This window comes from Struthio camelus, chromosome 1, assembly GCF_040807025.1.
Source record: "Struthio camelus isolate bStrCam1 chromosome 1, bStrCam1.hap1, whole genome shotgun sequence".
Lineage (NCBI taxonomy): Eukaryota > Metazoa > Chordata > Aves > Struthioniformes > Struthionidae > Struthio > Struthio camelus.
The window spans coordinates 62,362,002-62,388,864 of record NC_090942.1 but is presented as its reverse complement, the minus strand read 5'-3'; the positions used below and the strand labels follow the sequence as shown (position 1 = coordinate 62,388,864).

Sequence of the window (26,863 nt, the reverse complement as noted above, 5' to 3'; positions counted from 1 at the left end):
AGCACTGGGTTGGCTTGCCTGAACCATGCCGGGTCTGCGGGTTGGGCAGTGAGGACAGGGCTCTACTGGTGAAAAAGGTAGAAAAATGCAGCACCACTGGACGAGTTCTTTGTGGCTTCATTCTCACATCTGGAAAGCTGGGGCAGTGTCATGTGCTTTGAAGTTTACAGATGGAAAAAGACCAGATAAGTACTGAGTGTTATTTTTATCCCAGACCTCAGTCTGCAATAGCAGCTCCAGATGCAGCTTCAGGAGGAATTATCCATCCTGCCAGCACCTGCAGATCCCTCTGCAGTTTATCTGAGCTTTATTTGGGAACCAGCAATTATTCCCATTGAATGTGTGCATCTGTTGCCTTGAGTCCCTAACGAGGCAGATCATAGCTCAAATATGCCCAGATTTTAGTGTGCTCAGGACTGCTGCACTACCTTGCTGTAGGATACAGAGTGATCTCCTAGGACTTCTAAGGGGTTGTAATTCAGGGCTGTGGTGGAGCTCCTAAGACTTATGGATCACAGTTGGTGCAGAAAAGGTACGTGGGAAGGGGAGGACAAGAGGGGACCAGTCCTGTCTGCAATGTCAGGGTGGGTAAAGAGGGAGCAGAAGGTGTTACTAGGCTGATGGGTAACAAAAAAAGAAAGAAGTCCTTTTTTGCGTATGCAGGCATTGCGTATCCTAGCTGGCTGTTCAGCAGTTCAGTTTTGCTTAGCTAATCCTGGTAAGGATTTTCTCCTCCTGGAAATGGTGTAAGCGAACCTGGGGTTTTTCTGTGCTCAGGTGGTCCTTCTCTCACTGGAGAAGCAGACAAGAGAGCAGGAATCATTAAAAGCAAACTTGAAGCAGATGTTCTGCATCAGGTTTAAACTAGTACTGTATGGTAGCTGCTTTATCTTAATATTTTAAGTACTGTGTGTGCTTTGGAGCAGTCTCTTACTCATCCTGTTTAACATTCATGTTTTCCTTTGAAAATGTTTGCATCTCCCCCCTCTGCTCCCAGCCCTTCTTGGGTTTGAAAGTTCAACTTGAGCTCAAGTGGAATTGAGCACAGCCTGCAAAAGGGATGCTGGAGGGGGGGGGGTGGGGGTTAAATAAAGAGCAGCTGAGGCAAGCCAGGAAACAGCAGAGAGATGCAAGTGAAAAAGAAATTCAGCCAGAATGAAGGGCTCTGGATGGCCTTAAAAGAGCTAGGAGTGCCTCTCTATTGCATGAAGCAGAGACTGAGGGAACACAGTGGTATTAAAAACATGAGTTAGGGGGCCTTGACCATCTCTGAAGAGCACTGGAGGAGGAGGCTGGAGGTGTGGCGATGCACTTGCATAAGGAAAGATAATGGTGAGGTGGAAGAAGAGAGCACCCAGGAGGAATGAAGAAGTTGAATAAAATTAGTTTATTCTTGGAAACGGTGAATCCCAAGTGCTGCTTTCCCCTGTGCACACAGCTTATTTTTAAACAAACCCTGAGATAAAGTTAAGTCATGGAAGAGAGAAAGAACATCTGCAAAACAATAGGAGGAGTAGAGAAGGGGCTTTGCAAGGCTTCCCTGCTCTCAGAGAGGCACCTCGTGCTGACTGGAATATGCAGCAGTTGGAAAGTACACATAGGAATGGATTACAGAAATGGATATAGGGTTGCAGGCACCTGATCAAAAGCATTTAAGTGTGGCCCTTGCAAGTGGGACCTTCACATGATGACCTGCTCTACCTAGTATTAACCTCCGGAGGGACTTGAAAGCAAGGGAGGATAGGCAGGCATTTTGTATCTGAAATACAAAACTAAAATGGTTCAGAGCAGGTGGATGCCTTTGTTAGTTCACCTCTCTAGGTCAGCCGCACTGACGCACATTGTATAAGGCATGATATGTTCAAAGTGCAAAATCCACCATTAATTATCAGCATGTTTATGGGAGGCTTTTGTGCCATCGGGTGAAGGGCACCGTGGCCTTTGGCACCTCTGTGTGCCTTGGGAAGGCAGGTCCTGCAGCGGGTGATGCTGAAGGAACATTGCTGTGATTTGGGGGAGGAACTATTAGCTCTCCATCTGTATGGATCCAGTGGGTGGAAGTTACTGCACAGAGAGTTTAAAATGACAGATCTATTAGCTGTAAACCATAATTTAGATTTGCTTCTCCTGTCTCAAATACCATCTATTCCAGCACTAGCTGAACTTGTCACTTTTCCCCACCGCTAAATCCATGTCAACTGAAAGCTCTGGTAAAGGACACGCTCCATTCAGCGAGCGAGTGATTCTCAGATTAACTGAGCTACAGAACAGCATCAGCTCCCCGTGTTTCTGAGGAGTCACCAGGTACCTTTGCCATCAGGAAGATGATAATGGTTCCTTGGAGCAGCTGCCGCGTGGACCCCACGGCTGCTTCTCGGAGCACACAGCTAAGCAGGAAGCGCAGCAGCGCATGCTTTCCCCTCACTTTGCTACTGAATTTCTTCAGTTTCACCACCTTACGCGTGGGGATGTCTGTCAGCGCTTAAGCACTGCCTGGAAGTACCCATGCTCCCTGGTCTGTGACTGACATCAGCCATCTGGGTGCTTACTGGTGGCACCGTTGGGATGTGGAGGGGAAGGTGTAGATGCATATGCGTGCATGCGTATATAGAGAAATGTAAGTAAGTATTTTTTTTTTTCCCCCTCCTGCTTACCAGACTTATTTGTTAATCAAAGAGAAAATAAGTAGCTTCCTTTGGGGGGGTGAAAAAAAAATTTAAGAGCCCTGAGAAAACGCTAGCAAAAGTAGGCGAGCAGAAATGAGTGGTAGCTGTGGATAGTGACAGGCAGTAGGTTCCTCCAACAAATACATTTCCAAGGCCTTAATACTGAAAAACAGTACGGTCAGGGCAAACCACCACACGCTAGGGCTTCCCTGCATTGAAGGGCAGGCTAACGGGCTAGCAGCTTAGGGGAAAATGCACCCCTCTCCTGGGGAAGGAGCCACTCGGGAGATGAAACAGCGCTGGCCCTGTGTCGGGGACAGAAGCCGCCCTGTTCCCCCTCTGTAAAGGAGAGGACACATTTCCATTTAGTGCCTGCTCTTGGCTCCGGTCATGCACGCAGCTGAATGCCTGGACTCGCTCCTGCCTTTCAAATCGTGCTCCTTCGGGCTGCAGGAGGAGGGCTGGCACCCTCCCTTCGGCCGTCGCGCAGCCGGAGACGGAGGGAGGGTGGAGGGGGCGACGGGCGGAGAGGTTGCCTCCGCTCCCTCTCGGTCCCCTCGACGCTCCCAGAGGCCGTCAGCGCCCGCCTCGCGCTGCAGTTATCCCAGGGGCCGAGGCACGCGACGAGGGCGCGGGAGCAGCGGGAAGCGAGCCAGCCTTCGAACCGGAGCAGCCGAGGGAAACGGTCCGGGGCTGGCGAGCGTTCAGGCTCGGGGAAAGGAGCAGAGCGGCAGGAGACGGCGCTTGGCTGCAGCCCGCGGACGCCGGAGCAGATCCCGAGGGCGAGGGCTCGGAGTGGCCCTCTCCGCTCATTTTCTTTGGGAAGTTTGCACGAGAAGAAAGAAAGAAGAAAAGAAAAATCCCATGCAACTTCTTTCAGGGGGCAGTTGAGCGAACAGATTGAAAATAAAAAGTAACCGCTTACAGTAATACTGAGAATTTGTTCTTCCACTGTAAATTAATGTTTAGTGTGCAGTGCCTAAATGCATGTGTTATTAGGTGAGACAGAGAAACCTTAGAAATCACAGTAAGCACAGCTGCAGAGATAAGGAAAATTAACAAGTTATCACACTACTAATTGTACCTTCCAGTTGTCTTAATCACTGATGAAAGCTCCTTTTAACGTTGCCCTTACTCTCCAACATCAGAAGGCTTAACGTGGCATTTCAGAGGCTTAAAAATACAAACCAGATGCTTTTAGGTGTGTCAGGATTTTAAAAGGTTATCTCAGCGTTATTTTTTTGCTGCTGCTTTCTTATTGCTGGGTTGAGGTCTCCCTCACTGCAAGTCAGAGAAACCCAGGGAGAGGCGAAGTTTCCAGCAAGGACCAGTGGTCAAGTTTGCAGAGGAGTAAATGGTGCCGTTGTGCGCAGCTGGCATTGTGGATGGAGCGCGCTGGCGTTTCAGAAGAGACATCAGTGGCCAACCGAAAGAGCAGCCTTATGCAGATGCTCTTTGCTTCCTGAAGAAGCCTACAGTGAAGTCATCTGTGGTCTGCTACTGGCAGTGGGTTTCCTTTAGCACACAAATACTGAAACGTCTTTTTGTAATAAAATCGGAAATTCTTTCAAAAGCAAACAAATCCCTCTCCTGTCTTCTATGGTGTATCTTATGCTTTGGTCCCTATTTGGGCCTAACCCTGACAGGGTTTTGGTTGGAATAAATAACTGCTGCTGCCTTGTTTGGGGCTCAGCGTTACTCAGGATCAGTTGCTGATATTTATCTCAAAGAAGATTGCAAGATCTGTGAAGCTAATGGGGAAAAACAGGCTTTCCATTGTTAACCCAGTATCTTATTTCTGTACCACGTCATTCCACTGCGGAAGGCTTTCCTGGGAAGCCTATTGTAATTAAGTTTATAAATGGATGCCAGCGTTTTAATAAGAAATTAATTATAAGAATTTTGTCTTTTCAAGCAGAGGGCCATCTGGTCCTTTTTGTACAGTAGGAGAAAGGTGAAAAAGCAAAACGTGCTTGCAGTTTCTGCTTAACTGTAATTAAGGCTGTGGAGAAAGAGCAACCCAGGTTAGTGAACGTTAGCAAGTGGCCTGGACAAATACACCACCTTGGAATAGCAAGGTTAAGTTGGAGCAAAATACAACCTCACCAAGGGAAAGTAAAAGAAATTCAATGTTAATTTGTGATGGTTTAGTAAAGGAGAAAAAATCGAGTATGCAAAGGATTTAGGTATTTTCGCAGTGTCTGTCAGGATGAGTTCATTCAAATCATTATGTTCAAAAAGGAGACAGAGGAGACTGCGATTTGAGCTGAAATGTGTTCTTGTTTCTGCCACTGCCCTGCTGGAGGATGACACGAATGCTGTCTTCTCTGCGTCCTCCGATCCTTTGTGTGTACCCTCTGTCTAGATAGTTAGCGAGCGAGCCCCATGATGGAGACCTTACAGCCTGTTTATACGCTGTCTGGCATGATGGGCCAGAGTCTCAGCGGATGGGGGAGTAGCTGCTTTGTGGAATTTGCCCGTCACTCCTACTTAAAACTTCTTACCTTGAAAAACCAGCAAAAAATTTCGTAGTGCGGGCCTGAGCCTGTTCCCGTCGCTCGTAGGAGTGGAGTTCACCTGAACTGCTTGGAGGTGTTAGACGCTCTGCCGTGTCCCACACAGAGAGCACCTACCCCTGTTGTAGGGGATGGGGACTCGATGTATGGAAACACGTGATTACATAGTTCCCCTGTCTTCCAGCCAGTTACTAAAGCCCCAGAATTATGTTTGAAGAAACTGGCTGTGCAGCAGCTATCTTCTCTTTTTCTTACTCGGGTTTCAAAAGCTTTGAAACAATATTGGTACACAGCGTGCTGACTTAACAATTGGAAATGTATTATCCTGATTTAGCATGGGACCGAGAAAATTGTATTCAGTTAGAATAGTGGAGATCCTGCTGAGACAAAAATAAGTATTTCTACTTGACTGTATGACACCTAAGCTGCAACCCAGAGATACGAGTGCAAGAGTTGTGTTAGTGAGAAATCCATTAACTTTGGATGCCAGGTCAGAGTTGTCTGGGGTGGGAGGAAAACTAGTGTCCTAGGCTGCCCCGGGCACTCAGACTTCTTGCTCTCTGTATATTCTGCCATATTCTGTTCAGGGGTCTCTCACAATATCCATGATGGTGTCTGAGCACCTGTCAGGCCTCAGCTGTCCCTTAGTTTGATGCTGTATTTTCCTGAGGGAGATTTTGTTGTAAGCAATAACTGGCATCTCTGCTTGTGTGATTCTGTAGCATTTGCTGAAATCCTTGCTGTTGAAGCATTTAAAGTACCTGGACTTGCAAAAATGAGCTTAGCTTTTGAGGAGAGCTTTTTTCCCTTAAATTCACAGGGAGTCCAGAAGCCACCATCCCAGGTTTGTGAAGCTTGAAGGACTCTCAAGGAGACACCTGTCCACATCTCCTGTCCACATGGCAGGAGCATGTAGGTCACTTCTGACACCTGTTCTTGGAGGTTTCTAACGCTGCAGATTCTTTGCTATGTTCCAGCACAGACATATACTATTCTCTTCATTGGGATTTTTCCTACATCTGTCTTGTTTAGGTCTATTGCTACTTATCCTAACCACAATGAACGCAGAGAGCAGATTATTTCCATTCTCCTTGTGGAACTGTTCCTGTATTTGTGTATTTATATATCTACCTCATCCTCTTTCTCCCCTCCACCCAGTTTATCTCAGCCCTACCAGCACTTCTTGCAACGGAGAGATACAACAGTCAGTCTTTCCATTGTCTCCCTGATCCCAGCTACATTAGAATGCAGTTTCTTATTCTGTTTTTTAAGGGCTGTTCCCAGCTCCACCCTGGCTGACTCCATGCGTCCCCAGGCCAGTGCTCCTCCTGGTGCACACTTGCTGATGTCTATGGCATGCCTTTTGCTAACCAGTTCTCAAGCCTCCTCCTTGAAAAAACACATCTATAGCTCCCACGGTAGAGGTGTAATAGCAGAATACAACAGCTACAGGTCACTCCCTTGGCTTTGAGCTTTCCTGCACTTATTCTTCCTTGGACTTTGATTGTCCCCCTTTGTGATTTATGTACGCCCTGAACACAACCGAGGAGTTAGGAGACCTACAGAAATCTCTTCAACCCAATCTACAGGAGCCCCTAGCGCCTTAGGTGCGGTTCTGCAAGCTTGTCCCTTTTTTTCAAGCAACTGCAGCCAGCAGCGGCATATCCGTAGCAAGGGGCTTTCCAAGACAAGGCCAGATGCAGTCAACTCTTGCTCAGCCAAGAAGATACAAATGCAGCCTCATATTCTTGGATTTAGTCCAAAAGTTGCTGTGCATGCGATAGTGTCCCAGTGGGAGGGCCCCACACCCTGTTACTCACCGGTGTGAGAGTGATCTCGCGCCTAGCAGTTGTATGTCCGTCAGCCATCAATCAGTGTAATATTTCCATCAACAGTGAGTTGTGGGGGGCTCCAGAGGGCTACTTGAAGCAGCTCTGTATGACCAGTGATCGTAGCTTAGAGGTGAAGCATCTATGCCTGGAAAGCAGGACGGGTCAGAGAGACCACAGTTATGCTACTGCGTGTCACAACTGTCATGCATATACAGCGAGCATGAGCTGACCTCCAGCAGTGCATGTGTGCGCACGTGGGTGCATGTTGGGGGTAAAGGCCAGAAAGTGTTCATTTTAAAATTAAATTCATAAGATAGCGAGATCTTTCAGCTTTTTAATACAACCAGTGATTTATGACTACACTTAAAGAATGAGCCAGGTGCGGACAAATTCATCACACGCTGTCCTTTTCTGTCAAAGCTGGGGCAAGCCACTTCAGATGCGCGGGGCGAGGGCAGGATCCCGGAGCAGAGCCTCCCCCGGCGGCAGGCAGCGCCGCTGTCTCATCCTCACCCTTCGCTGCAGCTGCGATTCCAGCCCTGGATCTCATCTGCTTGCTTTTGCTGTGGGTCTGTGAGAAAAATGAATTGGATATCTGCCAAATGCCTTTTTTTTTTCCCCTCCTCCCTTTCCACAGCCAGCTTGAGACACTGCGAAGAAGATGACTGCAGAGTGCCCTTTGTACATGCAACTTGAGGCTTCAGACTGCTCTTCTCTAAATTAAGTACCGAGAAGCAGGCTGACATCGAGATTTTTGCTTTAATTATTCCCAGCTCAAGGCTCTCTGTCCTTCCTGATGCTTTCTTACCTCGCAGGTATATTGCGCTTAAACTCAGTCACTTCAGTTTTGTCTCTGCTGTGTCTGTGAAGATTCCTGTAGAGCTTCAGGGCAGCAGCGCACACGGCAAGAGGCAGAGTCCCTGTGGGCTCATTCGCCCCACATCTCTGCCCGGTCTTTCTACCTGTTCTTCTTGGTGACTTCCAATTTGTGCTATCTCCCCGTTCAAAACAGACGTTTTTCAGGGCGTGTACTTTCATCTTGTTATTCCCAAGCCCTACTTACTGCGGGAGTCCTTACAGTAAATAGTTTCCAACAGGGAGCGTGGAAATGGAAAGGCTTCGAAAGATGTTTGAGACTGTAGGAAAAGGTGTCATTTAAAAAGGTGTCACGCTTCCTGAATCCATACCTATCCTTTATTGTCTGGTGGAGCCTTACACTGATTAAAAAGCTAGGATTAACACAGAACTGCTGTAATTTAGTGTCAGTCAGCACTATAACACCTGGGCCAGGTGGAGAGCCGGTCTGTGATTTTTTTTTTTTCAAGGAGACTTTGCGTCATTAAGTTCACTGTAGTACTTTCTGTCCAGGCAAAAAGGGCAAGACTTACATTCACCTAGTTGTGAAGTTTTCCTAGGAAAGCACCTGCATCTGTATGTGTTTCCGCTGCAGGATTTTGACTAGTTTAGTGTCATTTCTTTCCTAGCACGCAAATCACACAGCTGGACAACGAGTGAGTGCCGGAGGTGGTGGTGATTAGGGGTGTGCCACTGTTCCCATAAGTGTAGCCTCTGGACCCTAAGTAATGAGGCTGCTGATTTCTTCCACCCTTCCCTTGTGCGTGCACGCACACACATGTGAAGTGGGGTACCCGTAAAGGGAGGAGGAGGAGGAGGAGGAGGAGGAGGAGGAGGGAATGTGTGAAGCAACTGAGGATTCTTGGCAATACGATGCTAGCAGCCACTATGTAAGATTGTTTTCCCTCAAAAGCTTTGATCCTTTTTTTCCACAGCCTTCGTGCATTCTGTACAGTGGGAATTGAAAGTGTTCTCGTTATATTGGGTGGCAATACAGAGAATTACTTGAAATCAATGCATATTTGGCCTTATCTTCTCTGTGGGGCAATAGGTTCAGTGCATGAAAGGGAGAAAGAAAAGCAGCTTTGTAATATCCAAGAATTTTCTTCAGAGGGTATAAATTGTCTGTAAAACTTTTTCTTGGCACAAACGTTCCAAAGTTAATATTAATGTTACTATCTTCCATTATCCAACCACTCCTTAGAGACATTTTCATAGTAAATTTGTGTTCCGGTTTGTCTGTCTGCAAGTTGTCAGGGAAGATGGTAAGCATTTCTGTCTCCAGTAACACATTATGTCCTTTCTGGTCTGTTTTATTGGACTCTGAGCAAATGTTGATTGAGGTTTTGGTGGGGTTCTCATTTGAGTTCTGGGAATTTTTTAAAGAAAGTTCAGTCAAGAATGATGCTATGAAATGTCAAGTGAATCAAAGTATGAAGGATGGTTTACAAAGCTATTACTTAAAGTTATTGCAGCCCAGGTCAGTTTAATTAAATCCCTTTTTCTAAAAATCTCTTACTCTTCTAGATTCAGTGTCTTGGCTAACATAGCTATCATTGTCTGACTCTCATCTATCTGAACTTGTAGAGTAAGAGTAGTAATTATTGGTAGTGTACTTGTAATGTATTAGAACTGTTTATGCTTGCAGTAACAAGTACAAAACATTGCTAGTTCCCCTTTATTGTCTCATGCTGAACGTTTTTAAGAGAACAGTCCAGCATTTGGGCATTGACAGCATTTCCCAGCCATGCCAGGTATTCCAAAGCATAGCGCAGCGTTTCCACTAACTTAAACAGACCCTAGAGCAGGAAAAAAAGAGACTTTTTTAGAGCACTGAAAGACACCAACTAACCTAGCTAGCATGTAAACTCAAGTAGATCGGCTTGTACTTCCGGACAGAGGTTCCTGGAGCCCCGGGAACAGGACTGCAGTTGAAGAGAGGAGAGTCGGTCCCAGTGGTCTTTCCTTGTAAAGCAATACGTGCACAGGTGAAAACAGCATATAGATTAAAACGCATAATATCGAAGATCTGTAGAAGCTCTGATGACAGACTTTATCGTTGACCTGACTAGAGTTAAACTTTCTCGTTCTAGCTCTGCTGTAAGCTTGTTAAGTAGGTTCAGATTTGTCAGTAGATTAAATAAAATTCAGACTAAGTAAGCATAGATCTGTTTACAAATAGTGTCAGGTCAGATTTTAACATTAGCTGTCAGCCTCAAAGTCAGCCTTATCCAGAGGCGGTCTCTGAATCACATCAGGGGCCTATAACAGCAAAACACTTCTGGACCATATGGAATCCTGTTTCTGTACCACAACAAAAGAGGTTTTTTGGGAAATCCAGTTTTCCATGTATTAGATTTACCTTAGAATATATTGCAGAATATACATTTGGTATATATAGCATATCTGCATATAGAATACTTATAAAAAATAGGGTAGTTATGGATCCAAATTTTAAAAGCCAAGTGTTAAAACAGTGCCTAAAATGTGTTTTTTGTAACTTCAAGGCAGACCGTCACAATTGCAAGAACCATATTCACACTTTTTATGTGAAAACAGGATTGGAAACCTGCTTGTGTATAACCTCATGCTCAAAAAAAACCCTTAAGCATTTCGGAAAATATAAATACTACCAAGAAACATTTTATATACTAAATACCAAACACCTCCTAAAACTCAGATGGTGTGGTTGAGGGACAGGGGGGAAAGAGGGTGGCTAGTATTTGAGAGGTTTCAGTCAACCAAAATGTTAGTCTCTGTGTATGTCACATAAATAGGACTGTTAGTGCCACCTATAGTTAGTCTGTCTGACACTTCAGTTTAAGACCTTGTTTTCAGTGGATTAAGAGGTTGCTACGCACACCTTCTAAACAAATACACCTCCACTCTTAACAAGAAAAATTTTTAGCTCCGATTTACGCTAAGCTCAACAATACTACTGGATAGACACAGCTTGGGGTGCTCAGCAGAGATACTGCTAATTTTCATAGCTGGTTCGATAGCAGGTAAGGGGAGCATCATAGCAAGTTGCATAGTCAGACCGGTAAGACAGAAACCAAACCTCCAAACACAAATGTAACCGAAGAATTAAGGGCAGATGCAAAATCGTCGTTTATGCAAAACTGAAGAGAAGGAAATAACAGTTTAGCAGGGTTTGGGCCCCATGTATGTGCCTGTAACCCCTGCTCATGTTATCTATCCTACTTATTCCACCTTAAACTGATCTGGATACCACTGCACTTCAGTCTGCCATGCCCAAATGCCTTCTTAGCACTCTCAGGGTAGATTATTTGTGAGCCTGGTTACAGTAATGTGCAGAACAAGCAGCAGCCGCAGGCAGTACAATAGAATAAATAAAAATCCACCTTACAGCAGGGTTGTGGGGGGATGCGTCTTTGCACACTCAGTTCTTGGCGAGAGGCCAAATTTAAATGAACTTTTGTCTTTTGAGTGGCACCTAGGAATTTCCTTCCTTCTCCTATTAAAAAAGTGCTTTCCCTACAGATATCTCTGAATCTGACTGTCTCTGCTCCTAGTTTGAAGTACAATACTATATTTGGAAAAGGCATTTTAATTAAAAACATCCTGTGGTTCACTCTGAATTTGCTGCTTGACCATCAAGCTTGGAAAGGCCCTCAAAGATTATCTTATCCTGCTGTGCCTAAGTAGCCTGAAGAAAATACTTCCCATCTCGTTACTGTGATTTACCTGCTGGTCGTAAACCTGCTGAATAACCTTTGCACATTCAGGGGTTGATGATTGTCAGTTAGTCAGCATATGCATTTCTGGGCAGTATATTCTTGCTACTGCAGTGTGGAGTGACCGTGCTACACCGTGAGAAATGCCTGTCCTTTGGCAGGACCCAGCAGGAGGCTGAATGTCCTCCCCTCCTATGGAAATTGGAGAATAGATGATGCCTAGAATCTCCCCAGGGAAGCCCCACTTCTCTCCAGGTATGGATTAGCTTTGGAAAGGTCTCTGTCAGCTTAACAGCTGTCCATGGGGCCGTGCTCTGCTGCCCTTTGCAACGGGGCGTCCTTTAGGTGTCACGTCCAGCGCCGCTTCCTGGCCACGGACCACTGAAGCTCACCTGAGCACCAGCACCCTGCCTGCTCCTGCACAAGGCCACTGCACCACAAACAGCCAGTTCATGAGCCTGCAAAACACTCCAAGAAGAGAAATACACATGAGCAGAATGCACCAGACTTAGTTCTCCTCCCTCATTATTAGCTTGGGGCTGATGGAGATGCAATATTTCTGGTATTAGAGTGTCGCTAGACAATGTATTTTCCTTTTAAACACCTCCTGCTGAGCTTGGGAGCCTCCCGCTGCTTGTGTTGCCTCCCTGTTTAACTCTGCTGTGGCATCAAAAAAGGAAGAGAAACTTTGATCTTGACATGCCCTCCTTCTCTGTCCCTTGCTACAACTTCTGCAGGAAAAAAAAAGTGATCAAGTGCATCTATTACCAGTCCTTTCAGGGCAGAACAGATACTTGTATCAGATGTCTTCTCAAAGCCTTTGATGCCCAGCTGAAGTTGAAGCTGAACTGTCAGAGGACACAATCTGAGCACTGGCTTTATCACCTTCCCCATGCTGACTTCTGTGTAACTTGCACACGTGGTTAAAAGTGCTCTCTCCCAAAGTGGGTGGATTTAAGCCATTACTTATTGTGGCTTCTTGAATTGAGGCGTCAGCGAGGACTTTTGGTAATGAACATTGACATAGCAATTAGGGTTCAGCCATCAGCTGTGCTCTCATAACTCTGCTGTAGCCAGGTCTGCAACGTCTTTTGGGGGAAGAATTCTTTTGACTTGCCTTTCACCATCCATGGATCTGAAGGTATCTGCCACTTGGATCTTATCTTTTCCACTGCTTAAGTCTATGCGGTGTTACTTTCCTCTTGTTAGCTGTGAGCACATTTCTAATGGCCAAGTGGACCTCTAGTTCAAGTATATGTAATTCCACTCTTGTGTAGCCTTATTCTTTTCCCATTCTTCCTTGCCAACCTTAGGAGTGAAATTAATATGGGTCTTAAAATGCTTTCCTGCAACGTAGACTGAGGAGGAACTGTATTGGTATCAGATAATTCAGGGTTAATATATTATTTTGAAATAGCCGATTGAAAAAGGCTACATTATAATTACATCTCATACTGCTGCAGGCTTTCGGAAACATGGAGCAAGTCCTCTGGGGTTTGCAGCTGGTACGGAAAAGGTTGGTGTTTCCGCAAGGACTCCATTAAAGGCTTTCCAGTGCCTTAACTGACTGCTTGCTAGTATAGTGAAAGGGAAAAAGAGCGTGTGGCTTTCCTGTCCCCCACTCCTTGAGTGAGAGGGCTGTTGCTAAACCTATAGGAAAGGCAGCAAGACGCTGGGGGTCTGCCAGGGAAGCGGGCAACACAGCTCCCCCGGGAGTCACTGGGTGCGTTAGTCAGCAAGAGAGGAAAATCCGCTCTTCAGTCGTGAGGATATCAGATTGCCTAGGGATGTTAAGGACCTTGTTTTGCCATCCATGCAAAGGAGGGATTTTGATACAGTTGGCATCATTATAGCACAGTCACTAAATTGGCCTTTTTTTTCCCCAATAAGCTGAAGGCAATACGCAAAAAAACAGCACTTTCCAAACCATGTTTCCTACATGGTTGTTCATCTATCACCCGTACCAACTGGCATTGTAATCTGTGAGAATGGAGTAATGGCCTTTTAACGTTACGCTGATATTGAATGGGTGTTCGGTGTGCTGCCAGACAGGCCACAACGCGTGCAGAGCTGAGCCTGGGTTGTTGGTGTGCATTAAGTAAACAAAACTTGCCCTCTGCCGTGTCCTCATCTCTCTTCTGTGTTAAGAAGAGAGGGAGACAAGTACCACTTCAGTGTCATCTTTTAAGTGATTTTAAGGTGATACCATTTCATTTGTGACTAAATAGTAAGGCTACATTTTCCCCTTTACTCTGAATGCCTGAAAAGTTCATTAATATTAATGTCTGGAGAGGAAGTGTTTAGCCTACTGATGTAGGAATGAGATCAGGAGCAAAGCATAGCTCTACAAAGATTCATCCATAGATTAGAGTTAAAAGCAACCATCAGCTGAAGTCTGACCTCCTATCTAATACAAGCCGTGGAATCACATCTGCTTTTAGCATCAGAAAATACAGTGTATTAACATATTGTAATACAGCAATATCTTCAGGCTTTTCTCATTTTTACGCTACAACCAGGAGCAAACGGTACAGTGCCTTATGATATTGATGGAAAACCTGCAGGAGGACAGAGTTTTGAGTATTCTATATGTCTGCAGAGGAGACACTTGTATATCTGTACAAGTATTTGCAGAGGGTTTTGTTTAGTACTTTGAGAATTAGTCACTGGTAGCTCCAACCAGTACAGAGCTGAAAATTAGTTCTGTATCTCTTTGACAACAGCATGGCATATATTGAAATACGTTGTTTTTTTTTTTTTTTTGTTTAAGAAGAAGAAATTTTCTTCAAAAATCTATGTGGTCCTTGACAATTGCTTGCTAACATCTTCCTCTGGGAACTCCCTGCCAGCCAGCTTTCATAGGAAACATGAAGCACGTTTTACATCTGGCCTCCCATCTCTTGGACTATAACACAAAACCACCCTTGAAATCCACCTGGAAAGCATTCAGATGGATACCACACATGCACAAAAGATGAGTCTAAACTGGTTACACTGGGCTATTACATGTTCTAACCGCTAGCCAACATTTTGCTGAGCAAGTTGCTAAAGGCATGAGATGAGGATCTTGAATTTGATCAGCGGGGACTTCTACTAATGAATTTAGATGGTCATTATATTTATCATTTTTTATATTTTTTTATATATATATATTATTTATATACTCTCTCAATATATGAATGGCATATAAATATACTACATAAGCATAAATAGGTGCTATTTTTATATTTCATAAATTACATTATTATGTTTGTTATATTTATTATTATATTTAGCACATTGTACTGATGAAGTGCTAAAGGGATGAGATCAAAGAATTCAGAAGAGAAGTAGTGATTGGTACTACACAAAATACGGAGGTCCCAGGCTAGATACATAGGCGCTATCCTAAAGGAAAAAATCCCCTGCCCAGGCTGGAGGTGCACCAGCACCTTGGTGTGCCCCATTTTTCTGTCAGTAAGATGCTTTGGGGGAATCTTTTTGTTCTGTTTGTGTTTTGGATATAAAGTGCATTTGACTCTTGTTTTTTGAGTTTTTTTAGTAAAAATAATGGCTAGCTACTCGTATTGAAAGCAGAGGTTTGTCCCATGGCTCCAAGAACTGGAGTTTCAGTATGAACCCTGAACTTCATAAAGCCTGCAGTAATAATTCGGCATTGTAATAGCTTGTGTCATTGTTGCGGTGTAAAGTAAGATGTGATTTAACAACCAGTAGAGTTAAGCTGGTGCAAAGCCGTTTGCCAAGGGTGTTGTACAGGCGAGGTGGGGAGGCTCGTTATGGCTCTTTAGCCAAAGGTTGAACACCACCACAGCAGATGTGCGCAGTCTGCATTGCCTCATATGCTTCATTGCAGGGTCCTCAGGAAATCCTATTTGAATGAATGTTCCCCTTAGGGAGTACCAGAAACCTCCACGGGCCTTATTTCTTCTACCAAGGTCAAAGCCAAGAAACAGGCCGAAGTGATTAATTCTCTATCATAAAAGACATCAGCAACACAAACTGTTCAGAGGACATCAGAGCACATATTGTTTTCATTTTGACAAGCTTTCTGATGCAGTCGTCTTCCTATGCTGTCTCAGCACTGAAAGGTTGGGCTGGGTCCAGCACTGCTGCAGCTGTGGGATGGGTCACGGAGGGGAGGAGAGATCCTTTCTCTGTGCCTAAGAAATCAGTGACAGCATCGCAGGATAAGAGTGCTGTAAACACCCTTGCCACCAGGATGTGTGAGCTCTTGTGGTCCTTTGCATCGGCTTCAAAGTGGAGGCCTGGACAGTGTCCATGAGCAGCATTTAAGCAGATCAAGAAGTCTGGAGACAAGAAAAAAGCTCTTCTAGCTTAGGGAGAATTTTTACTCAGCCCTGTAATGAACTGTTTTAAGTTCTATACAGGCAGTAATCTGTTTTTGGAGGAATGTGTATAGTCAGTAAAAAGCCAGTTAGAAGTTCCAACCTGTATGACTTATTTGTGCTTGTGCTTCTTTGCAGTTGTCCAACACAGCAATCCTTCATCAGATTAGACGAGACCAAGTGACAGACACATGCCGAGCAAACAGTGTATCTAGCAGGAAACGCCGTGTGCTGACACCTAATGATCTCAAACACCTGGTCGTGGATGAAGACCATGAAATGATCTATTGTTACGTTCCCAAAGTGGCCTGCACAAACTGGAAGAGAGTCATGATGGTTTTGACAGGAAGAGGCAAGTACAGTGATCCAATGGAAATACCAGCCAATGAAGCCCATGTGTCTTCAAATCTGAAGACCCTCAACCAATACAGCATCCCAGAGATCAACCACCGCTTGAAAAACTACATGAAGTTCCTGTTTGTTCGCGAGCCTTTCGAGAGACTGGTGTCGGCCTACAGGAACAAGTTCACCCAGAAGTACAACACCTCCTTTCACAAGAGATACGGCACCAAAATCGTAAGGCGCCAAAGGAAAAATGCAACCCAGGAAGCTCTGCGTAAAGGCGACGATGTGAAATTTGAGGAGTTTGTGGCGTATCTCATCGACCCACACACCCAAAGAGAGGAGCCCTTCAATGAGCACTGGCAGACTGTGTACTCCCTCTGCCACCCCTGCCACATTCACTACGACCTCATAGGAAAATACGAAACGCTCGAAGAGGATTCAAATTACATCCTTCAGCTCGCGGGAGTAGGCAACTACCTGAAGTTTCCCACCTATGCAAAGTCCACGAGAACTACTGATGAAATGACCACAGAGTTCTTCCAGAACATCAGCTCGGAGCACCAAACGCAGCTGTATGAAGTCTACAAACTTGATTTTTTAATGTTCAATTACTCAGTGCCAAGCTACCTGAAATTGGAATGAGGGATGGGTTGGGGGGAGAGAGGGGAAAGAAAGCCTGTTTTATTTAAGATTTTTATTTGTCATAATAAATATGGAGAATGGGTTATTTTGTAAATTAAATATTTTCTTTTTTGAATGATGCTGCGAGCAGCACAGTCAAAATTATTTAAATCAACTGTAAGAAAGGACAGCTCTCTTTGCAGGGTAACAGCATTGTGACGATCTAGCTGTAGAAATGAATAATACTGCTACACTGTTTTAAAAATGTTAATTGTGTTCTGGTGAATTTCACTGATCTTGCATTCCTCAAATTCTAACTAATGTTATTTATACTTATTTAAAACATGGTCTCTTGGTAGGTTTCACTTTAGCAGCAGAAATGAGATAGCATTTGGACAAAAGGAATCTGGTTTTGTACTTTCCTCGTGTGAGCTTGCCTCTGGATGTTAATATTCTTCCATTAGCCTTTCGTGCAGGCAAATACGGGAGTGGTTGTTGATACCACATATTTCGAAAATACTGGCGGAAGTAATTTCTCCAGACAATGATATTGCGCTTAAGCATACTAAAAGGCTATCTTCCTAGCCCTGAAAGGGAAAAATAAATCAGATTTGTGATAGATACGTGATATCTAAAATTAATGACTGAAAGCAATGTGAATGTATTCCTTGGAAAGAGAAACCATGAACTTTTTAATCTGGTCCTAATAATTTTGTCAAGAATATAATGAGAGTCCCAGTGTCTCATAATTCCCAGCCTGCCAGCCCAACTGAATGCAGATTTGCATCCAGAATTGGATTTGTGGGTGCTGCATCAGGAAAAAAAAAGCATTTTGACAGTGACTATGGAGATTTTTGAATGCCTAAAGCAAAAGACGCTTAATCCGTATCCAGGATTTGGAGGATGAGGGCCTCCCACCTTCTGAAAATCATGCCTTCTTAACCAATGGGCAATCAGAATTGGCTAACGTGCGCCAAAAATACTGATCATAATATGTTCCTATAAAGGATGTGGGCGTGTCATTTAAAAAGTCAAAACGTCCTCTTCATGTTGACCTCAAAGCATACAAGGCAATAAAAAAGGTCTCTAATCTTCCTACATGCTGGTTTCATGGCTTGTTTTTCAGTTGATGCTGAAATACCATTCACAAGTGTGTTTCTAATTTCCAGTGAGTTAATATTCCATCTACATTAATTCTAGTATGAGAAGATGACCTTTTCCCATAAGGTGAATGTCTCAGTAGCAGTTGTCTTTACAATATTTGTTGGGATGGCAGATTGTACAAGTAGTAGAATACCGAGCAATTGTTTTGAACAGGCGAGTGAGTTGTTCACAGCAAATAAGTAAGGAAAAAAGATGGCATTTTAATGTGGAACTATTAGCAAAGTTCAGTGAGCAGAGGCTGTACAGGCTTCTCCAAATGTTTACTTTAATTTGATGTAAGTGAGATGTACAACCAGGGGGGCAGTAGGAGTGTGACTGGGGAAATGGTCCATACCTACAACCAAGCTGGCCTGACTAGTTTAGTGAACCAGCTCGATAGGTGCTTTCACCTGGCTGATGCAGAAGCGAGAAGCCAGAGCAGAAGCGTCTGGCTGAGTAACAGATGCCAGGAATGTGCTTCTTGGTTCTCAGGACGACAGCCTGTGTTTTCACCACCAAAAAACTACAGCGTTCCAAAAAATCAAGGGGCAGTTTTGATTTTGCGAGCCTTCATTAACCTGAAATTTTTTTCTGGCAAACAAAAGAGAGGTAATTGGCAAAAGGATGCAGAGGCTTAAGTCGAGAACTTTACGGGAACCTAAAATCTGTTTTACAGTTGTTTGCTAAATTGGGGTTTTTGAATTGCAATCTTCCTATGAGCAAATCCAACATTTCTAAAAATTAGTCAAGATTTAGATAAATTCTGCTGAAGGTAGAGAGCTGTTTTGACAGGTTCAGGACCAGATAAAAAAGTCCTACTGTACTGTAGCGGATAGTATGCAATGAATTACATTAGCCTCCAAGACACATACATGGTTAAAGGAGAAAAAATAGGATCTGTCTTATTTTATAAAAATAAGTCTCAGTGAAGAACAGATTAGCATAACAAACAACAGCTAAAGTCCTTTCACAATTGTATTTGGTCTTACCCAGGATTTGGGTCATTATTTTTTTTATCATACCCTACATATAAATCTCTCATCCATTCTGGAACAGGCACAGTTTTTATAACCCAGGTCCTATTTATAATCTAGAAGACTAACACAATGGCTAGTAAAGAACTCGCTGTCTAAATTTGACAACTCTGAATTCCTAAGTGGTTTCTGATTGCTGACTAGTGTTTTTACTTGAAAGCAGTTTTGTCTCATTTGCAGTATGTGGAGCTGTTGCAAGTGCCTATCACAGTGTGCCCTGTTTTTCTGTTATTTGTAGTTCAATGGTTTGTTAAAAGGAAAATCTGTATGAGGGTAGAGTTCCCCCCCTCCAACCCCGCACCCACCATTTCCAGCAAGCTATTTATTTGCTTGTTTGGTGTTGTATCCAGCAGTGCTAATGTTTTGGTCCAATTTTATCTTCAGTTATCTATTAGTCCCCTCCCACCACATCTGATTTAAAGTTTTTCATTTAAGAAAAAGAAAAATCACTTCAAAAAGGAAATACTTAAAAATGGGGTGTGCTTTCCCTCTTCTTTTTGTACTTTTTGCTTATCTCTGTCATCACCGCATGGTTATCTGTTCTTAAAAATTCTCTTTAGCTTGACTGCTTTGGAGACACAAAAGCATATTTGACAGTTGTGATAGAAAAGCTGTAGGCAAAAAGCACGTTGAGCAGCTCTGAGGGGTATGTGCTCTTTGAGCTGGGTTTTTTAACAGCATCTTTGGGTTTGGTTACCCACCTCTCTGCAGAGGCCTGGCATACAGGTGTACGCGCAACCCTGAAATGGCTTTTATGCAGTCTTACATGGGTACTTAGAAATCACTTGCTTTTTAAAAATCTCGGTCCCAAACTACTAAAAACTGTTGATTTCGCATGTTGTATCTGGAGTGCCACATATTGGTTGTGGCTTTTTGTTGAAAATGCACAACAGACATGTAGGATGAGATCTTGTCCTGCATGCTGAACACAGAGCCCTACGTAGGTCTAACTAGAGAAGTGTTGGGTAGTAACCTTTTTTTGACTACTGGATGTGCTGTTTTGACTGAGCCAAAAGATGCTTTTTTTCCACTGACCCTCATAGGCAGATCTGCAGGGACATACCTCCTCAGCTTAGAGAGCTGGCAACCAGCTGTTTTACAGGGAGAAGGCAGGCCAAGGAAGCAAGTTTCTGTTATCCCATCTCTTCATTACTTTTCCAGCCTGGAGGAATAGGGATCGTTGGCTGCTGAGCTCCGACTCGTTCCCATGCCCACCCTGGAGAGATTAATTTTTGCTGTGGGCACAGCTAGTCCCAGGAAAAGAAAAGCCAAAACGCTATCCACAGCAAAATTCAAAATACACACAAGGCTGCAAGAGACGCTTGGGGAGCTGCTATTTTAGAACAACATATACTGGTTATGGTCAAGTAATGGTGAAACTAGAGAAGAACAGCTGGGGACTGTCCTAATCCTCACCGCTGCTACCAGCCCCCTCAAAACCATTGGACCTTAAGACAGGTGAGACCCGTATTTGCACAGCAGGTGCTTCCCCATCAGCTCTGCAGGAAAATCCTTTGGCAGGGCCAGTGCTGAGCCCAGAGGCACTCGTCTTTCCTTGCAGAGGAAGATACCGACAGCGGTGGGTTCGTTTCTCCCAAAGAGCTCCAAGCATGTCAGCTTGGCTCCCAGTTGGGATTTGGCCCATCTGAACACGGTGGTGATTTCTGGGGATTGGGGGGAAATGTTGAATCTGAGTTCTTCCTTGCTTCAGCCCCTTTATAAAACATGTCCATTTTCACAAAAGCTTACAAACTGCCTGAATCATGCATTGCATAAGACGTGTGAAATAATCCACAAGCAGAAGTGCTTTTAGAAGTCAGTTGACCCCAGATGTTTTAGGGTTTCACTGTAGTCTGCTGCACTTTTCAGGTACAAAAAGGGACTGTCCTTACTATTACTCTTGTTACAGAGAGTGTTATTTTCTTACATGCATGCACAATAAAATGTGTACGAATAATTTAACATCAATGTGGGATTGAATTTTTTTTTTTTTTTACTTATTTGTATGCAGTAGAAGGCTTGTCGTAGAAGAGTATCTCCTCATACCTAAATATACTGTTAATAAAGAAAAAAGCTAAATTATACATTGCCAACACAAGTATGAACTGCTCATGAATCTTTCCTTAAAAAGCCATTCAAGCCTGATTATTTTTCTAAGTAACTTCAATTAAATTGAAGAAAGAAAGTTCTCTCTGTGTGCTTTATTTCTGGCTTACACTCTCAGGGTTGAGGGTGGGATTTTGCTTGCAAGTCTTTGCTTTCTCACAAGGGCTTTTGTGGTAGTACAAGCGAAAGACTCAAGAATCACATACTAGTGTGGAGCTGGAAAGCTAAAATCATTTAACAGCATCACTCTTGCTCCCTTCCTCCCCCAGTTCCCCCGCAACATACTGGAGCAGAAGAGGAGACAGCATCCTTCCATCTCCTTGCTCTTTCCCAAGTGAGCCAAAACCCAAGGATTGCTCAATGAAGATTAAACACTCCAGACTCGAATCTCATTTTCAGGACAGGCACACTGGGCACCTCTCTAACCCCAGGGGCCACCTGAAAGCAGATGCAGTAAAGGAGCTCAGGTCCCACAAGGGGCACCGCTGCAGCTATTTGTGGTGTTGGCCCTTTGGGTGTCTTAACCATACCTAATTTCTCTGCACAGTCAATGGAGAGAGGTACCTGGAGGTGCCTCCTCAGCCCACCTAAGTTAGAGACCAAAGCAAGGGGAAGAGCTGGGAGAAGGGCACAGGCGCCCCCACAGTCTTAGGACACATGGCTCTCACGTCAAAGGAAAGACAAAACAACAACACGGAAAAGGCTAACAAAAATATTTACCCGAGAGGACCATTTCAGCTCTGTTTTGCTCTTGAACACAGAACCAGTGTGGCAGTTAGCCACTTTACTCCTACTTAGGCACTTGATTTGCTTAATAGAAAAATTAAACGCCTAATTGCCTCTCTGGGGCTGGGCTGGGTTTTCAGTCAGTAGGGATGAGAGCTGTCACTGGAAGCCCTGCAGCATGCCCAGAAGCATAATCCCACCTCAAACACGGGCAGATTAGAGTCAGTGAGATGAAAAAATCCCAGCAATCTGATAACGCTTTAGGACGCGGGTAAAGGTTTTCCTACCTTAATATAAATTTGCTCATAACAGCTTTTAGGTAAACATTTCCGGCACGCCCCAAACCTATGTTGTCTCAGCCATGGCTTCACTGAGGCCACATCTAACCCCAGAGCAGAAGCTGCCAAAGGTGATTTGAAGACAAACTTCTGTGAGAACATTACCACCATAAATAATGTTTAGGAAAAATATTGCCCTGGACAAGCCAAGCCGATTAACAGGAGCTGACTTGGAAGATGGCCCAGAGGGGTTATACCCAAGACCCTCTCAACGCTTAAACCCCTGACAGAGCGCCAGCCGCAGCCGCTCACCTTTCGAGGGAGCGGCCCAACAGCTAACGAACCAAAGCGCATCGCGGTGCCTGCACGCTTCGTCAGAGTCGACGCTCATCCCTGAAGTGAAGCTGCCGACATCCCCTGTAACATCGAGCAGGCTGGCTGCCGAGCACAGACCAGCAGCTGGCAGGCAGGCCGTGTCGGCAGCCCCACACTGCGGCCCCTGCGGCGTGTCGAGCCGCCGCGCTGCGCGGGCAGCATCGGCAGCTCGGGTCGGCAGGGAGGACCCGGCACCTCGTGGCTCATCATGCCTTCGCTCGGGGCAGTGCGGGGAGGGAGTACATCACTGCCAAGGTCCTGACACATATGAAATAAGAGATTTGTAAATAGCAAACCTCTTAGTCATGGAGGGTTTGGCACGGGGGGGGGGGGGGGGGGGGAGTGCTGGTCACTGAAAGACATAGAGGGTAAATATGGCCTCAGCTCTGCTCAAGTCCTTCAGCCTCATTTTTTAGGGACAGTTCAGTTGGCCGAGAGACTCCTGTGGTACTGAGCGGCTTTAAGGCCCGCGCTGATACAACCACTTCGTGACAGACAACCTAGAGGCTAGACCTACCACTAGCTTCTCCCTCTTGCACAGAGCTGGAACAGTCCACGGATCAACCTGTGCCACTGCTGCCCCCAGACCTCTTCGGAAATAACTGCTCACCAGCACAGACGTGCTGTTTGAAGGGACCCCTGGCCAGCCTCCTGCTCAAGGGCACCGAGTCTAGATAAGGCTGGCCATGGGTGTGTGGCTAGCCAAGACGTCAATCCCTCCAAGGATGGAGGGCTCGCAGCCACTTGTGTGACCTGTCCCAGTGCCGTACCACTCTTCTAACGAAGACAAATTTTTCCTACTGGCCAATCTGAAGCTCCCAACCTTTAACTTGTGTCCATCATTTATCACTGCCGAGGAAAGACTTTGGGTCCGCTTTCTGTGTCAGTCACCTTCAAGCAGTTGTAGGCTGCTAGTGGACTGCCAGACAGCCATCCTGTCACCACACTAAACAAGACCAGATCCCTCAACCTCTCCTTGTAGGTTATACACTTTGGGGCTCTGATCATCTTGGTAGCCCTACACTGGCCCCTCTCCACCATCGTAACATCCCTCTTGACTTGGGGAAGGCCCCAAAACCAGATGCCATATTCTGGGTGCAGTATTGCCAGTGGCAAATAAGACAGCTTAAACTGCTGGCCCCACTCCTCCTAAGGCAAACTGCAAGGGAGGGGGGGGAGGGAGGGCCACGTTATTTGCAGTGAGAGCACACTGTTGACAAATACAAAAATATGACACCTACTAAGCAGGTGTTGTAGCACACGGCAGGTTCCTGGCTAACTTCAGAGTCCAAGCCAGCTTCCACTGCAAATGCCCCACCACCCTGCCCGCGCTAATTAATAGTTGGAGCTGCAGCACGGCTTCCTAAAATCACATATGAGCTGCAGAGAGATAATTAAAAAGGTCTCGATCTAAGTGAATGATTAGCCCAGGTCTTCTAGCCACTGTGCTGATCGCTCTGTCTCTCCTGGCAATTTGACGCAGCAAGGATTACGCTTGAAAGCAATGCGATCACGTGCTCTGTCAGTATAGAAGTTCAAAGCAAGCCACCACACTGTGCCAAGAGAGTATCAGTTTCAAAAATATCTTCATTCACAAAGATGACCTGCAGTGTCACACAGAAACGAGAGCCAGGAAAGATCCTCTCACTGCGTGGAGGCAGATGGGCCAATGCAAGTAAGGGACACATGCACACAGAGGCGACTTGTGCATCGCCATCTGCAGAGCTCGAGGATGGGGAGAGCCAGGTGGGATGGTTTGAAGAATTGATATCGTGTGCACACAAAACTGGAAATTTCTGCGGCTGGTCAGAGCTACTAACCAAAACTCCCCGTGCTGGACAGGTGGGGCTGAGAGGTAAAAAATGGCCTCTTTTCACAGCTCTTGGGCTATAATCCTCAATATCTTGTAAGATGGTAGGAGATGAGCCCACTCCCTAACACTGCCACAGAGAGAGAGAGACTCATAAAATAACATTCGTTGCAGTGACAAAAATCCATGACGATTTGTTTCTTTTTTTTTGGGCAACCCTTCAATTTTCCATTAATGAATTATCAATTCTATAAAATCCCTTTCCTGTTCCTACTCAGCTTTTGCCATTGGGCTCCCCCATCACACCTCCAAGGCTGCTCTGCACCAGGACGGGCCCTGCGGCCAACGGCTGGCAGCTGCTGCAGGATAGTAGAGCCACGGCATCACCGAGCCTCCTCTGTCACTGCAGAGGGAGGGGACATGGTGCATTGCAGGGGGATGTGAAGACGCATCAGGATCCTTCGCTCTTCAGGTGCCCTTTCACCCATGCAAACAGGTCCAATGGAGACAATGCAAAGCCTGTCCCTGTGGTCGTAACGCACAGGTTCTGCCAACGCTTTGCAAGCCTTTTGTCCGACTGAAAACATATTCCACTGAGCTCTACCATAGTTTAAAAATCCCCCCCCCCCCCCCCCAAAATGGGGAAACTGAAGAGAGGGAGGCAGAGAGGAAAAAGTTAAACAAAAGCAGCCAGGAGCGCAGTGGAGACTAGAGCATCTGCTTCCCAGAATGCAGCGCAGTGCTTTGTCCACTAGCTCTGTTACGTGTAATTACTTGCAAGATTCCTGATGCCACACAAAAATATCCTACTTTTCCAGTTGCACTTACAGCTTTGGCAGAGGTTGAAAATGTTGAGAAGTGAGAGTCCAATTTTATTCCTCAGTGCTCTCAAGGACAACTTGCTTGAAGCTACCTCCCCAAATTAAATGTGAGTCAGTTTTTAAAATCCTAGGTTAAAGACGAAAAAGCAACTTTATTTTCCCTGTTTAAACAACAGAGCCTTTTCCCCGTTACTCAAAACGTCAATCTACAGGAGTGCTCGAGCTTCTGGAATGCGAAAGTCAACTCACTATCAATAACCCACTTCTGTTGCTTATGTTAGAGGCATTTAGGCTTGAAAGTAGTGACCAATTCACGGAGGATATATATAGAAATATTTTTGCCCAATTACGAGTTGTTAAAAATTTCTTTTCCTGATACTGAAAAAACGTTACTGACTTTGACATTGCAATTGGATCCCTCTGCCCTTACTTCTTGACTAAATGCAAACCTGCGATAATATTTATTTAGATATTTAGTAGTATATATCCCACAAATTTTCAATAACTACCCAAGATATTTTGGAAAATGAGACATAGCACTTCATGTAACATTATGTGGTTTTGAAAATTTCATTCCAGTTAGAGATTTTACTTAAAAAACAAACAAACAGCAAAGCACAATGTGCCCTCACTAGGAAAATTCAATTCAAAAGTTTATGACCTCATTTCTATTTTTTGACGAATATATAAAACTGTCAGGGTAACATGTAGTTGAATAATAACAGTTAATCCATTAGGTTTCAGCTTATTCAGTGGTTTTAAAAACTAGATTTATACCACAGGAGTCCATGGCTTTTTAGGTAGCAAGAGGTTTCCATGCTGTCAATAAATATTTGCAGTCAATCAAAAGCACCAGCTTGCAACAGGCCCTAATTTCCTGTAAAAGCATCTGCAAAGAAAGGCTTTGCTAGCCAGACTTATCCTAGCAGTTAACTCCTCTTCTAGCTAAAATATGTTTGCTTTTATATCTAAAATAGAGAGATTTTTTTTTTATAAAAATGATTGAGGCAATCAATCAATGCAAATTTTTACTGTTTTTTAAAATATGAAAAAGACAGATGTGGAAAAAATGTCAAATTAAAAAACGCAGTGCAGCTATGGGAAGATGATAAACACTGTTTATGGAGGCTTGCAAATAAATATTGAGACACCCACTCAAGAAAAACAGAACATTTTCCTTCCTAGAACTGTAGCTTTATGTGATTTCTTAAGAAATTTGCCTTCAGTAATATTGAAAGACATAACAATTCAGCTATTGTGTATTAAGTATACAATGTGCTTTGTTATTTTATCATAAAAATGTTACTGGTGTATATGCAATAAGATTTTATGTGCAATATGTATCATTTCTTCAGCTGATGCTTTTAAGCCTCTATTTTTTCACTTAGGAAATTTTCAAAAATTAAATCCGCGATTAGTTTTTGCAAAAAAAAAAATTGAAGTCAGCGGGCCAAGGATTAGGAGGAGAAACAGCTGAGTGAAATTCAAATGAGAAATTAAGTCTGCCTAACTAAGGAAACGGAGCGCAAGATGGGAGGAAATTTAAGAGTCTCTGCAGAAAGTTTTGGGAGTCTTGTCATGAGATATTTGGAATTAAATTAGAGAGAAGCATCTAAGGACACAGAGAAATGAATAATCTTGCTTGGCTTATTGTAGCATGTTTCAGACTCCCTGACAAATCTTTGCCCACG

General features: G+C 44.4%; 1 protein-coding gene across 4 annotated transcripts in view; it reads left to right on the top strand.

Annotated features, from left to right (window-relative positions):
• CHST11 (carbohydrate sulfotransferase 11) overlaps window positions 1-21,245 on the top strand; it is a 182,967-nt gene extending 161,722 nt beyond the window's left edge. For all 4 annotated transcript variants that reach the window (XM_068944213.1, XM_068944203.1, XM_068944193.1 and 1 more), the window contains one exon: window positions 16,052-21,245. In XM_068944213.1, coding sequence (XP_068800314.1) covers window positions 16,052-16,900 — 849 coding nt within the window. In that variant the 3' untranslated portion in view covers window positions 16,901-21,245. The remainder of the gene's footprint in view (window positions 1-16,051) is intronic.
• The last annotated feature ends 5,618 nt before the right edge of the window (window positions 21,246-26,863 follow it).